The sequence below is a fragment of the Oryza glaberrima genome, chromosome 6 (assembly GCF_000147395.1).
Source record: "Oryza glaberrima chromosome 6, OglaRS2, whole genome shotgun sequence".
Taxonomy (NCBI): Eukaryota; Viridiplantae; Streptophyta; class Magnoliopsida; order Poales; family Poaceae; genus Oryza; species Oryza glaberrima.
In genome coordinates, this window is record NC_068331.1 from 26,839,629 (window position 1) to 26,852,782 (window position 13,154).

At 40.4% G+C, this 13,154-nt stretch overlaps 3 protein-coding genes across 4 annotated transcripts; 2 read left to right on the forward strand and 1 right to left on the reverse strand.

The window, feature by feature from the left end:
- The first annotated feature begins 300 nt into the window (after positions 1-300).
- On the forward strand, positions 301-6,275 carry LOC127777822 (probable beta-1,3-galactosyltransferase 2). The gene is made up of 11 exons (XM_052304442.1): positions 301-607; positions 794-890; positions 3,465-3,526; positions 3,633-3,844; positions 3,938-4,001; positions 4,435-4,507; positions 4,643-4,763; positions 5,079-5,166; positions 5,250-5,366; positions 5,466-5,575; positions 5,768-6,275. Exons 1-11 carry the CDS (start codon positions 513-515, stop codon positions 5,914-5,916), a joined length of 1,188 nt encoding a protein of 395 aa, XP_052160402.1. The 5' UTR covers positions 301-512; the 3' UTR covers positions 5,917-6,275.
- Positions 6,276-7,085: 810 nt separating this feature from the next.
- On the forward strand, positions 7,086-7,838 carry LOC127778070 (uncharacterized). Its single transcript, XM_052304716.1, has one exon. The coding sequence runs from the start codon at positions 7,120-7,122 to the stop codon at positions 7,600-7,602; it is 483 nt and encodes a 160-aa protein (XP_052160676.1). The 5' UTR covers positions 7,086-7,119; the 3' UTR covers positions 7,603-7,838.
- Positions 7,839-7,951: 113 nt separating this feature from the next.
- LOC127778069 (uncharacterized) lies at positions 7,952-12,131 on the reverse strand. Of its 2 annotated transcripts, none has more exons than XM_052304713.1 (6): positions 11,750-12,131; positions 10,537-10,664; positions 9,728-9,897; positions 9,553-9,630; positions 8,770-8,914; positions 7,952-8,661 (listed from the first exon to the last, which is right to left on the reverse strand). In XM_052304713.1, exons 1-6 carry the CDS (start codon positions 11,853-11,855, stop codon positions 8,248-8,250), a joined length of 1,041 nt encoding a protein of 346 aa, XP_052160673.1. In that variant the 5' UTR covers positions 11,856-12,131; the 3' UTR covers positions 7,952-8,247. The 2 variants fall into 2 exon arrangements, with proteins under 2 accessions (XP_052160673.1, XP_052160675.1); XM_052304715.1 differs by lacking the exon at positions 11,750-12,131 and adding an exon at positions 10,782-10,947.
- Between the last annotated feature and the right edge of the window lie 1,023 nt (positions 12,132-13,154).

The following is a 13,154-nucleotide window of genomic DNA, read 5'->3' on the forward strand; positions in this document are numbered from 1 at the left end:
ATAGAATAAGCGGTTAGCTGTTTATTTCTCTGGATTATTAGCTGTTTGTTCGCGGTTAGCAACCCAACAATTTAAAAAAGCACATTTAGAGTGGATTATTAGATTATAGTAATCTAACTTATAGATTATAATAATCTATCATAATAAGCTATCTGTTTGTTTCAGTTTATTACTTAATAATTTAGATTATAATAATTCTAAGCTGAATTATTATAATTCGGCGCGAATTAACACGGCTTGCACGCGACGGCCTGGCATTTGTGTACGGCACCGGCCCACCCGCCACGCCTCCGCCTCCGCCTCCGCACTGCATTCCTTCCAGTTCGTTTCGTTGCCGTTCGCTCAGCGCTCGCTTCCACGGTTCCCCCACCCACCACGCGCATTCGCATTCGCATTCGCAGCAGCTGAGACTTGGATATGGTTTTGAATTCCAAGACCCTTGTTGCTCTCGATTCCCCCCCTTTCTTTCCTCACTCTCCCTGAGCTGGTGGGTGGCGGCGGCGGCGGCGGCCATGAGCTGGAGGAGAGGGGACGGGGGCGTGGCGAGGAGATGGGTCCTGCTGCTCTGCACCGGGAGCTTCTTCCTCGGCCTGCTCTTCACCGACAGGTAGGTCACTTCAGCTCCACATTTCTTGGCTCATTCTGCTTAGCTCCAGGGCTGGAATAGTGCTACTGGTCTCGGGGGCAAGATTTGTTGTTCCGTTTCTTGGATTTTAGTTTTTTAGGGGAGGGAATGTGGGATGCAGATGATGAGCAATTTGTTTCTTTTGATTCGAGAGTCCCTTCTTTACAGGATGTGGACACTGCCTGAGGTTACTGAAGTTGCCAGGCCAAATGGAAGGAGAGAGAAGGAGGATGAGCTTACTGCTGGAGACTGTAATTCTGCTAAGGTGTACCATTCCCCAACCACAAGTAATTCCTGACAGTATTTGCATATGTCACATAGCGAAGAACGAATTGCATATTATCTCTTTAATTAGAACTAGCTGGGTGGTCCGCGTAATTGCGCGGCTAGCACCCAAACAAAATAATATATTTTTAGTATGATTTTACTTAAAATTTATTAAATAGCTATCTCATTGTCTTAAGGCTTTGAAAGACCAAACCTTATCATCCTCGTGTTTCTAATTATATAGTTTTTAAAAGTCACACCATTATCATCCTCGTGTTTCTAATTATATAGTTTTTAAAAGTCACACCAATTGCTACCCCTTATGTCATCTCTTTCTTTATTTGCTTACTTGATCTATCACTATTTCTATTCATTCTTTTTGGAATCTTTAAAATTTGGATTTTATAGTTTTAGAGTTTATTGTCACATTGGGTTTCGTTTTTATAATTTCTAGATGTTCCGTCAAACGTTGCCATTATACTCCTCTACGACCCGTCCACTGTCTCTTCTCTTTATTGTCATTGAGATTTTAAAAATCGAACATAATTATCGTTTGGGTTCATTTTTACTTTAAGTCCCGTCAAACCGTCAGCGGCTTTGCCATTGTACTATTCTACAGCTCGCTCGCTGCCTCCCTTCTTTATTGTCATTGAGATTTTAAAATCGAACATGATTATCATTAGGTTTTTTTACTTTTTGGAAGTTCCGAACCTTTAAAATTTGAACGATGCCACTATGCCCCTCTACAGCCCGTCCGTCGCCTACTCTTTATTGTCATTGTGATTCTAAAAATCGAACATAACTATCGTTGGAATTCATTTTTTATTTTCTAGAAGTCCCGTCAACCGTCGGCGGCTCTGCAACCATACTCTTATACGCCCGCCCGCTTCTTCTCCTTTTTATTGTCATTGAGATTTTAAAAATCGAATATGATTATCAATGGGTTTATTTTTTTACTTTCTAGAAGTCCCAGCTACTGTCTTACTTGTTTGCTTCACGGCATGCCTGATGTCCCTCCTTATAATCGTCATTAGGATTCTATTTGTTGTTTTATTAACAATTTTTATATGGCGTATCAACCGCCATCACTCTACTCTTTTATAGGCCTGTTACTTAATTTATCTTGTGATGTGTTTTAGATGGTTTTTTCTTTCAATAGTCTTTATTTTTATCACAAATTTTAGTTATTTATAAATTGTATTTCTAATTTAAATATTATTTTTCCTTTTCTAATTTCAGAATTTATTTTTTTTAAAAAAATAGTTAATACCGTATTGTGTTCTTTTAATGTTTTTTTTAATTTCAGTTGTTTCAAAATTGTATTCCTACTTAAACTCTCTTTTATTTTTTTCTAATTTTGGATATTATTTTATTTTTATTTGAAATTTTAATTAATCTTGTATTGGGTTCTTATACTGATTCTTCTTTCAATATTGCTTATTTTTAATTCCGAATTTCAGCTAATTTTAAATTGTATTCGTACTTGAACTCTTCTTTTATTTTCTTTTGCTAATTTTTGATTTATTTTTATTTTTATTCCGAATTTTAATTAATCTCGTATTGGGTTCTTATATGGACTCTTCTTTTAATATTCCTTATTTTTAATTCCGAATTTCAGCTATTTTTAAATTGTATTCCTACTTGAACTCTCCTTTCCTTTTCTAATTTTGGATTTTATTTTATTTTTATTTCGAATTTTGGTTAATCTCGTATTGGGTTCTTATATGGAAACTTCTTTCAATATTGCTTATTTTTAATTCCGAATTTCAGCTATTTTTAAATTGTATTTCTACTTGGGCTCTCCTTTCCTTTTATAATTTCGGATTTATTTTTATTTTTTTTTAAATTTTAATTAATCTCGTATTGGGTTCTTATATGGACTCTTCTTTTGATATTCCTTATTTTTAATTCCGAATTTTAGCTATTTTTAAATTGGACTTCTACTTGGACTCTCCTTTCCTTTTCTAATTTTGGATTTTATTTTATTTTTATTTCGAATTTTGGTTAATCTCGTATTGGGTTCTTATATGGAAACTTCTTTCAATATTGCTTATTTTTAATTCCGAATTTCAGCTATTTTTAAATTGGACTTCTACTTGGACTGTTCTTTTTCTTTTTTTCTTTTTCTTCGATTAATGTGGGAATTTCTAGCCCCCACAGCGAACGTGGTGCCTCCTTTCAAGGCTGTTTTAATAATATAATAGATAGATAGATAGATAGATACTCTTTATTTTTTTTTCTTGAAAACGCAAGAGAATTGCATTTCATTTCATTAAGGGAAGAAAAAAAAAGGAAAAAATACAAAGTAGGAGAGACCAAATCCCTCCTACACACCCACGCCCCGGCCAACCCTGGCCAATTAGGTGCCTAGGCTTGCCGAACCACTAAGAAACTTTTGGAGGCAGACGCCCCCGCTAAACAATAAAGATTACCATCATTCTCTACCACCTGCAAGACCGTCGCAGCATTAGGACTGCTGCCTTAGAATACTCTTTACATCACCATTTATCCACTATCATATAGCACACTGGCGTATATGCAAATTTCTGGTTTCATGCTATCGTGTCATCAGGTTAATGTAAAACGAGATTACAGTGAGATCCTACAAACCCAAGATACCCATCATGCTGTATGGTATGTGATTGCACTGATACTTTTTTTTTCCTTTTTCCTCTTTGGTCTTTCCAGTAAGCATAATGGTGTTTGTTCATAATTAAACCAAAATGGCTCCTTCCTGCAGGACTTTGGATAAGACAATAGCAAAACTGGAGACAGAACTTTCCGCTGCGAGAACTCTGCAGGAATCATTTCTCAGTGGTTCTCCGGTTTCAGAAGGGCATAAGGGTTCGGACTCTACAGGAAGGCGGAAATATCTTATGGTGATAGGCATTAATACTGCTTTTAGCAGTCGACAGAGAAGGGATTCTATCCGTAACACATGGATGCCTCAAGGTCTTTTTTTGCACCAGAGTGTTTGGATTTTTCTCCGTTTGTTCTGGATCCTTATAATATGGAGTACTAATGTTCAGCTAACAATGGGGACAGGAATAAAGAGAAGAAAACTAGAAGAAGAGAAGGGGATCGTAATCCGTTTTGTTATTGGTCACAGGTGTGCAAATATATATATTTTTGACATGTGCTGCAACATAAATTCCACACTTCATTGATTTTTCTCTATCAACCTAAATATTCTCATACTTTGCGCCTTGTCATATGAATATAGTCCAACTGGCTGTGTTAGCCTTGATGCATGGTGGTTTCAAGGGGAAAGAAATCCTGGGCTATTGTCCAATAAACACATTTTGCATCACCGCACGTAATTCATAAATGAAATAACAATTCAAAACATTTTGGACTCTATCCTTTCCAGCAACTTTTTATTAGTATTTAAATTCATAAATTATCTAACCATTTCACATAGGCCAAGGATGGACAGGATGAGAAAAAAATATATGTTAGCAACTGCACAGCCATTTTTTTATCACTTTTATTGGGAATACATGCATCATCAAGAATGTAAACACGGGTTATGTTTTTTCCAGTGCTATTTCAGGTGGCATTGTGGAGAGAGCAATCAAGGCAGAGGAAAGAAAACATGGAGATTTCATGAGAATAGTAATATTCTGCTTATGTGGTTTACGAAGAACTAGCTGCTCCATTACCTTTTTGAACTCATGTTGGAGTACTTTCGAAGTTTGAACTTCATACCTTTTTGCTGTGCCTAATGTCAGTCCTGTCCACTTCTGTTAGGACCATGTTGAAGGATACCTTGAATTGTCTGGCAAAACCAAGACATACTTTGCTACAGCTGTTTCTTTATGGGATGCTGACTTCTATGTGAAGGTTGACGATGATGTGCATGTTAATATAGGTGAAGTCTTTGTGTTGAACATGTGTCCTTTTTAATCTGTATGGTTGTACAAAGTAATCTATGTCTGACTGTCATGTTTCTTTCTAAAGCTCTTAATATATCCATTTGTTGTCAACGTCAGTGCCCTTTTTGGTAGAAGTATTGCGAAAGGGCCAAGTGCTTATAGGCTGATTTTTACTCCGATGCTGTCTTGTGTGTTATTTCCTTAGGACCCAGGGAAAGCTCTGTCAAGTCTGGGCCTTTGTATATGAAAAATGTGTGCTCAGCAACATCTTGACATCCTGTTTATAACATGAAATTGTTATATATTTGCAGCAACACTCGGACAGATTTTATCGAATCATGTTAAGAAGCCCAGAGTATATATTGGATGCATGAAGTCCGGTCCCGTCTTATCTGACAAGTAAGTAAAAAGAAGATAAAATATTCTCCTTGTTTCTTCATCATGCTTTTCCTGGTGGTTAAGGTGCGATTACCACTGTTCAGAGATGTGAGGTACTATGAACCTGAGCATTGGAAATTTGGTGACCAGTATTTCCGGCATGCAACTGGTCAATTGTATGCTATTTCAAAAGATTTGGCAACTTACATATCTATAAACAAGTGAGCCAGCATCTGAACTGACTGTTTCATATGTTTCACTGTTATAATATTACTTAATTCTTGCTAAGGCTAAACTTGTTGCTAATTCAATAATGCCAGACGTGTTTTGCATAAGTACATCAATGAGGATGTGTCTTTGGGAGCCTGGTTCATAGGATTAGATGTTGAGCATATTGATGAGCGCCGACTTTGTTGTGGTACTCCACCTGGTAAGCCTACGTTATTTTGCAATCTCTCTCGGTTCAGAATGGTTGCCTGGTTTACTTGAGGATTTACATTACTTGCTCTAAAGTCTGAACCCAAAGCTATATTTCATAACAGCACTGATAAAACCCGCCTATACTTTCACGCATTACTGTTCTTGTGCGCAACTAATTTGAAACCATGTCTCTCGGTCACAGATTGCGAATGGAAAGCTCAGGCAGGGAATACATGCGCAGTGTCATTTGATTGGAAATGCAGTGGCATATGTGACTCTGTGGAGAACATGCAGTGGGTGCACAATAGATGTGGAGAAAGCGAGAAATCTCTCTGGATTTCTTCTTTCTAAGCAGGGCCACCGGAAGATCTGACATGACTAGCTGAATGCTACATTGTATAACAGATCAGAACATGTTGTACATTGTGCAGAAAATGTATTAGATTCATCTTGTAGCAATAGTAGCTAAGCTAGGCTCAATTTTGTGATTGGGGCTCACCATACACCGATACACCAACTATGCAGACCGTGGTTTCACTGAGACTGCCGGTGACGGTTGAGGGTACATAGGCTGATCTACTTTTTCTCATGTTTTAGGTTGCCATTTTTGTTGTAACTTGTAAGGATCTAATGTATTCTGTGCATTGTTACCAAGATATATACATATATGCAGAGCCTTTTCACTCTTCAATCTACTCCATCTAGATACTAGATATGCTGTTCTGAATTTCAAATGCGTTCCAAAACACATATGAATGGCTCAAGATTTTTTTTTTTCTGGGAGGGCACGAATTCCTCGTGAATTCAGTAGTACTTTCGTCTGAACCAATGTAAATTCTTTGTGGGCTGGGCCATCTAGCCACCACCAGATAACTCCAGGCCCAACCCAACTAAACGGAACATGGCCCAACTGGGCTGCACCACGGGCCGGGCCACTTGCAATTTTCCTAGGAAAAAGTACACCAAAGATTCCTCAACTTGTCATCGGGATAAAAAACATCCTCGAGCCACAAAACTAGATATGCGGGGTCCCTCAACTATACAAAACCAATCACCCGAGGTCCCTCGGTGATTTTCAACCCGGTTTTGTTTGACGTGGCAGCTGAGTCAGCGTGGGACCCTCTAGCCAGCTGACATGTAGGGCCCATATGGGTCCCACGCTGATTCAGCCGCCACTCCGGATAAAACCGAAACCACAGAGGGACTATAGTTGAGGGACCATGTATATCTGATTTTGTGGTTCGAGGACGTTATTGTATCCCGATGACAAGTTGAGGGACCTTTGGTGTACTCTTTCCATTTTCCTAACCGTCCGATTGAAAAGGAACGGCCCGAACGGGACTCCCACGCACGCGCGGAATGTGTACCACAGGTTTACGTAAACGCTATACCGGAGGCGTAATCTAGCTGCCGCTGTTTACGCCGGCGCGTTTTTTTCACCTTCCCGCCTCGCTTTCCCTCCACGCGGCGGCGATAAATTCCAACCTCCGCCTCGCTCCTCCTCCTCCTCCTCCGCGCCCAAATTCTCCAAATCTCCCCGCGCTCGAATCCGCCATGGCGCACGCGTCTCCCTCTCCCATGGACTGCCACCACCACCGCCGCCAGCTGCTGCTGCGCTCCCCGTCGCGGAGGTCCTCGCCGCCGGGGGCCCTGGCCCACGCCGACGAGCGCCTCCACCACCACCGCTTCCTCCGCCCCGGCGCGCTCGCGCGGCTGCGCGACTCCAAGGTCATCGCCCGCTCGCTCCGGTCCGCCGCCGCCGCCGCGGCGGTGGCCGTGCCCGCGTCGCCGCCCGCGCGCACGCTCCCGCCGTCCTCGCCTCCCCCGACCGCCGCCGCGGCGGCGGGAGATGGCGCCGGCGTGCCGCATTTTCTTGGGGCTGTGAGGGGGCCGAGGTACCCGCTCCGGAAGAAGCTGGCCGCGGCCAGGACCGTGGTGTTCCTGCCGCCGCCGCCGACGACGGCGGCGGACGCCGCCGAGGTGTTCATGGACGCGTTCGCGGTGGCGGCGCCGTCGGAGATGCTCGCCGCGCACTGACAGACTGATTCCTCAGGCTGCCTGCTCCACTCTTTGTTTTAGACTTCTTTAGATCTGTGCAGATTTGTCTTCTTTCGTTTGTTCTTGATTTAGGAGTTAATTTCAGGAGAAATAACTTCGGATTTCTTAAAGATTCTACTTCTTTGTGTGTGTGTAGATTTTTTATTTGTAGTTTCGGCATCTGGAGATCCTCAGATCCGAATTTGTTGTTCTGGTACTAAGAACAGAGCTAGTATTCAGATTTTAATCCAAAATCCCTCAGCATCATATTTTTATGGCTTCCACAATAAGAACTGTGCAAACTGATACCACTAGTCACTGTGATTCCTAGCATAAGGAAACCTTCAACTGATGGTAAAGGACAGGTGATCATTGATAAGGCACAGAATGCCTGATTGCCTGTAGGCTTTTGTTCAATGTTGACATGATTCCACACATGAAAGATCAGTAGTACAAAGTATACACACTGCTATATAAGCTACTATGACAAAACTGTGTCCAGAACTCCAGACGCCAAGCGTGACCCTGAAACACTGGGATGCAACAATCCTATTCTTTTTTGTCACAAACCCACGATTTTTTTTTCTTGTATTCAGACAATTGTGATGCATACAACAACCAAGAGTACACAACTAAGGCTTGCCACTAGCTCTTGCGCAGGTATTTGCTCACTTGGGCTGCAAGCGCTACAGATTTGGCATTGATGTCGTTCATCAGGTACTCCCTTTCGGCGCGACGGCGTTGCTGTCGTTCTCTCTTGGCTCTCTTTGGGGCCAACCTTGCTTCTCTCTCCACATAGGCTAGCCTGAACTTCTCGGCGATTGGAATTTCAGGGGGCGCATTTGGGTTGGTTGGAACGGTGGGTCTTCGAGGGGCGGCAGCAACAGCCCATGTTTTGGGGTCAATATCTGCGATTATGGAGTGATCCAGTGGTACACTTGCCAGAGCTTCAGCTGGGACCTTGTGTCCACGAAGGTCAAAATGTGATGGCTGTGGGTTGACAGTAATACGAGGGCATTCCATAGATATAATTTCCTTTGAGTTATCATCTATCTTTGGCTATAAAACAAGAAAAATATGAAACACAAGAGATGCATCAATTAAATCTGAATGCAGTCAACACATCATAACATCCATTTAGAAAAGGAAAAGAGTTTGCATGCATACCCAAACTAGCCATCTTAAGGACTCTGCACCCCCGCCAATTTCTACCGTATCAAGTTCTTCCCACGAGTCCTCTTCAAGAGTATTCAATTTGGGTTTCAAGAGATACACAGATCTGCGCGCGGTGGATTCACTTCTTGGACAGCCTCTGCAATCATGGGATTTAAGCTCGTTTTCATATCCTGCTATGCAGAATACTTTGCATAGTCAACATTGAAATCCATAAGAATTGCCAGCATGAACAAACTACAGAGCAAAGAACAACTTTCTATGAAAGCTTCGACTAGATATTCGGTAAAATAAGTTAGGCTGGGAACTCATACGCAGTACAGAAAGACACCTGCATGCACATGTGATATGAGTACATGCATTATTGGCATCCAAAGTGATCGATCATTAAATGAAGTTACTTTTTGTTATTTACCCATGAAGAACCACATAATCTAGTTTAAAACATCCACACACGTCATTTTTCAGCAACTTCAATTATCATTATGGGGTTATCATAAAGTGTAAATTTTATAGCTAACTTCAGAATCCAAATTTCTCGAAGACCACCAACTCAGCATATGAACTTTCATGGGACAAAATGACTTCAGCCATGTAATTGAAACTTCGACAGGAATGGATCATAAATTCAGAACAGCCAGATCAACACCAAGAAATTCACACTAATGCACAAAAAACATGACAGGGAAAATCATGGAAAGAATAAATTAAATTGCCTGATAGAAGTAAATTAATACTACCCATTGACTTATAGATGTATTTTGTTGGAGCTCGTACCCGCATCTCAATATCTCCAAGGATGGGCAATGGCATATAACCTCAGAAACAGCTGCAGCAGTTATTCTTTCACAGCGACTGCATGAGAAGATATATCATGAACATGATGAATTCATCGAAAGGAATAGTTACTTAACTTTCACCAAGCAATTAGTAGCATAATAGCAAGCCTTACCTAATATCGATAGCCCACAGATTATTAGAAATATTTGCCACAGTAGCCAGACCAATATCAGATACATCAGAGCCAGATATATCTAGGATCTCCCATGAACTATCAGCAAGAGAGATCAAAACTTCATCATTTAGAAGCCTTCTTCTCCTTGCAATGGACAAAATTGCCAGCTGTATCATACAATAAGCTCAACTATCAGTGTGACATGCATGTATAACAATGGATACTAAAATATAAATAAAAAAATGATGTCACATTATGCAGTAAATATAATGTCAATTTGCATGCTCATACTGGGTAAACATGTGATAAAACACAATAATGTGTACCATAAGAAGATTTTCCCAATTAGCTATTGATGCAAGCAGGCATAAAACTGAAGAGCTAAATATCTCTAGCAGTAGTTTCCTTACCACACGACTTTTGGTTATACAAAATCTTGCAGTCGTGGCTTTTTAATGTTCCTAAGGTTTAGATGTATGCCTTTTGTGCTATTTAAATCAAGATTCAACAACAAGAAAAGAAAAGCAAAATAAAGATTCTCAGTGTTTCTTAAATGCCTCTCATACAACTCACAGAGATGGCAGAGCACTTTATATAATCAACAGAAGAAATTAACGGTTTGAACAATTAACTAAAGTAATTACAATAATAACATTTTTCTATCATCAACAGTAAAGCAGTCTTCAATTATAAACAAAATATTGGCACGGTATATCATCAATTGAAACCCTTGAGTACAAAGTTTATTACGGGAATGAGATAAAATTGCAATACAGCAAAACCCTGCAAAGGCGAGACACATGTACCTTTATGTGGGGTGGAAAGAAGGTAGAAAATTCGGAAATATCAGTTATGATATCTTCAAGATGCTGTCCGAGGATGCCAAGGCACAAACTAACCAATTTCCGAGGTCTAGCTTTGTTTGTTGGAGAATCTGATGCAGTTCAAATGTGCAGGTTAGTGTGTGTGTATAATAGCACATAAGGCACAGACAAGGACAGTCAGGGAAAAAAATGAGTCAATCATTCTAATGTACACAGCACATACGCACACATACAACTGGATAAAGCAAGTTGGGCAAAACTGATGAGTATCACTGTTCAACAACTTCTTGGAACGTTCAAAAGAATAGAGCCCACTGTCAGCAGCAAATGAAGCCTGGTCAGGAAGAATAATATTATAGCTTGTCCAAGTTCATTCTCACTCGAAATAAATGGATATGGGGTTCCATTCTATGTTCAAGAGAAACCAACTGTCATCTACAATCTTGTACTTGCCCGACATAATTTTCAAAATTGAGGATTTGCACCCTGCTAGATCCAGTTACATATTTTAGGCTGATTGTAGAAGCTATAAAGAAGAGTCCCAGTTTGGTTGTATTGCTCAGGTATTACAATAGACGCAGGGGATATCATAATTTTCATATTGCAACATTTGGAATATACAAAAGACAGTATATGTTATACTTCTAATTTAAGCTCGGATCTGCATATCTCGATGATCATATTAAAAGAAGATAACTAAGTATTTCAGACTGGTGTGTTTATTGCCGTACTTTAGAATTTGCAGTGTCTGTAAATCATATTACTACAAATGAGATTGTACACTTTTGTTTTCCTGTAATTCTTAACGGATTAGTGTTCGCGTCACATGATGTGGTATGCAACTTTTTGGATATCATCAATGGAGTGATCAAACTGAAGCACAAAATCCTAACCCAGTAACCCTCAATATCTTTCTTGTCCAAACCGAACAATTAGCTTAGAATTTTAACTTAACAGTATATACTGGTTCACAACCAAGAACATGAACACGAACTTCGGTGGCCAAATCAATCACGTAAACTGTGAGCAATCACTCTAGGGCACCAAATTAAAGCTAGAAACCAACACAGGCGATGATAAATACACAATTAAACCAATAAAAGCAAAGTAAATATAAAATCCAATACAGCTTCAGATTCGAGCAATTTCATTTGGTCTTGACGGATGAATAAGAAGAAGAAACCAGGGGACTTACAGAACGAAGCTGCCGGTAACGAACTCGCTGGCTTCCGGCGCGGCGTGACCTCGACATCTCTCAGCGACGCCGCGAGCTCTGCGACCACCGACTTCCCCTTCTCCATCAACTCCAGCCCCGCCCCACACGGGGGGTCAGATCGAATCAGAAATCAGATGGAAGCCTCTTCTTGGGGGATGGCGGGTATCGGGGTATGCAACGCGTAGGTAGGAAGCGGGGATGGCCGCCGGCTAGTCGGCCGGGAGGGAGGAGACGCGGGGGCGGCGGCAGCGAGGCGGCGCGGAGGCCGGCGGTGAGGGGGGAGAAGAGGCGGTGCGGCGAGGCCGGCCGGAACGGGAAGGGAAATATCTGTTTTCTTCTTTTTTTTTGGGGTGGACTTGTGGATTCATTCATTCATTCAACCATAAAATCGTTTGAAAACGGTATATACAATCATAACCCCAGTTTGAAATGCGACATATTTATAGCTCCTACAGTGTTACTGTAATTTTCAGGCAGGTATATTAAACATTGGATTTTTTACACCATGGTTAATAGCATCTAATTCATATGAAATTTAAACATATTTCTTTGTTATATTTTACACCATCTAATTCTTAATCTATAATATCTATAGCTAGAAACACAGCCTTAAATATAATTGGGAGATAGGGGAGATTCTGACCCGTTTTACACGCGCACGCTTTTCGAACTATTAAACGGTGCGTTTATTGCAAAAAAAATTTATATGAAAGTTACTTTTAAAAATTATATTAATCTATTTTTAAAATTTAAAATAGTTAATACTTAATTATTTTGCGTATTTTCTCAATCTTCTCCTCTCAAACACTCCCTTAGAAAAAGGGTAGGAAAACTCCTGCTTGCTTTCATAGTAAGTCTTCATGTTTGATTTCCCAAAATAGCTGCTTAGGCCTGCGAAACCATCCATCGAACAACATAGTATTTCTCTCCTTCCAAATCAATCAGTAGGCCAACACGAAGAAGGTATGGAAGGATCTGTAATCCGAAAATACCTAGCAGTCACTACTCACCATTGACCCACATACTCGCCGAGAGCTTTTGTGAATGGTGTCCCTTGTACATGTACCCATTGATTATGTAGCAATTTTGTGTCACGGCCAAATCTTAATAAAATTGGTCAGACCGACCCAACAAAATTCTGGTGCCACGGTTAACTTTGTCTAAGCAGTATGGTTGAGCGAGGACATTGTCACATTGCATAGAGTTATACAATATAAATCGTCTCTTGCCGTTAAATCTATTTCTTGCATGAAGGTATAAATTGTTATATCAAACCACACTCATCGGTCCAATTATTATCAAAATTTTGTTAGGGCATCGGGGAAAAAACCCCCGAAATAAATTTTTCAATAATAATCCACCTTTATTATTGTTGAAAACTGAG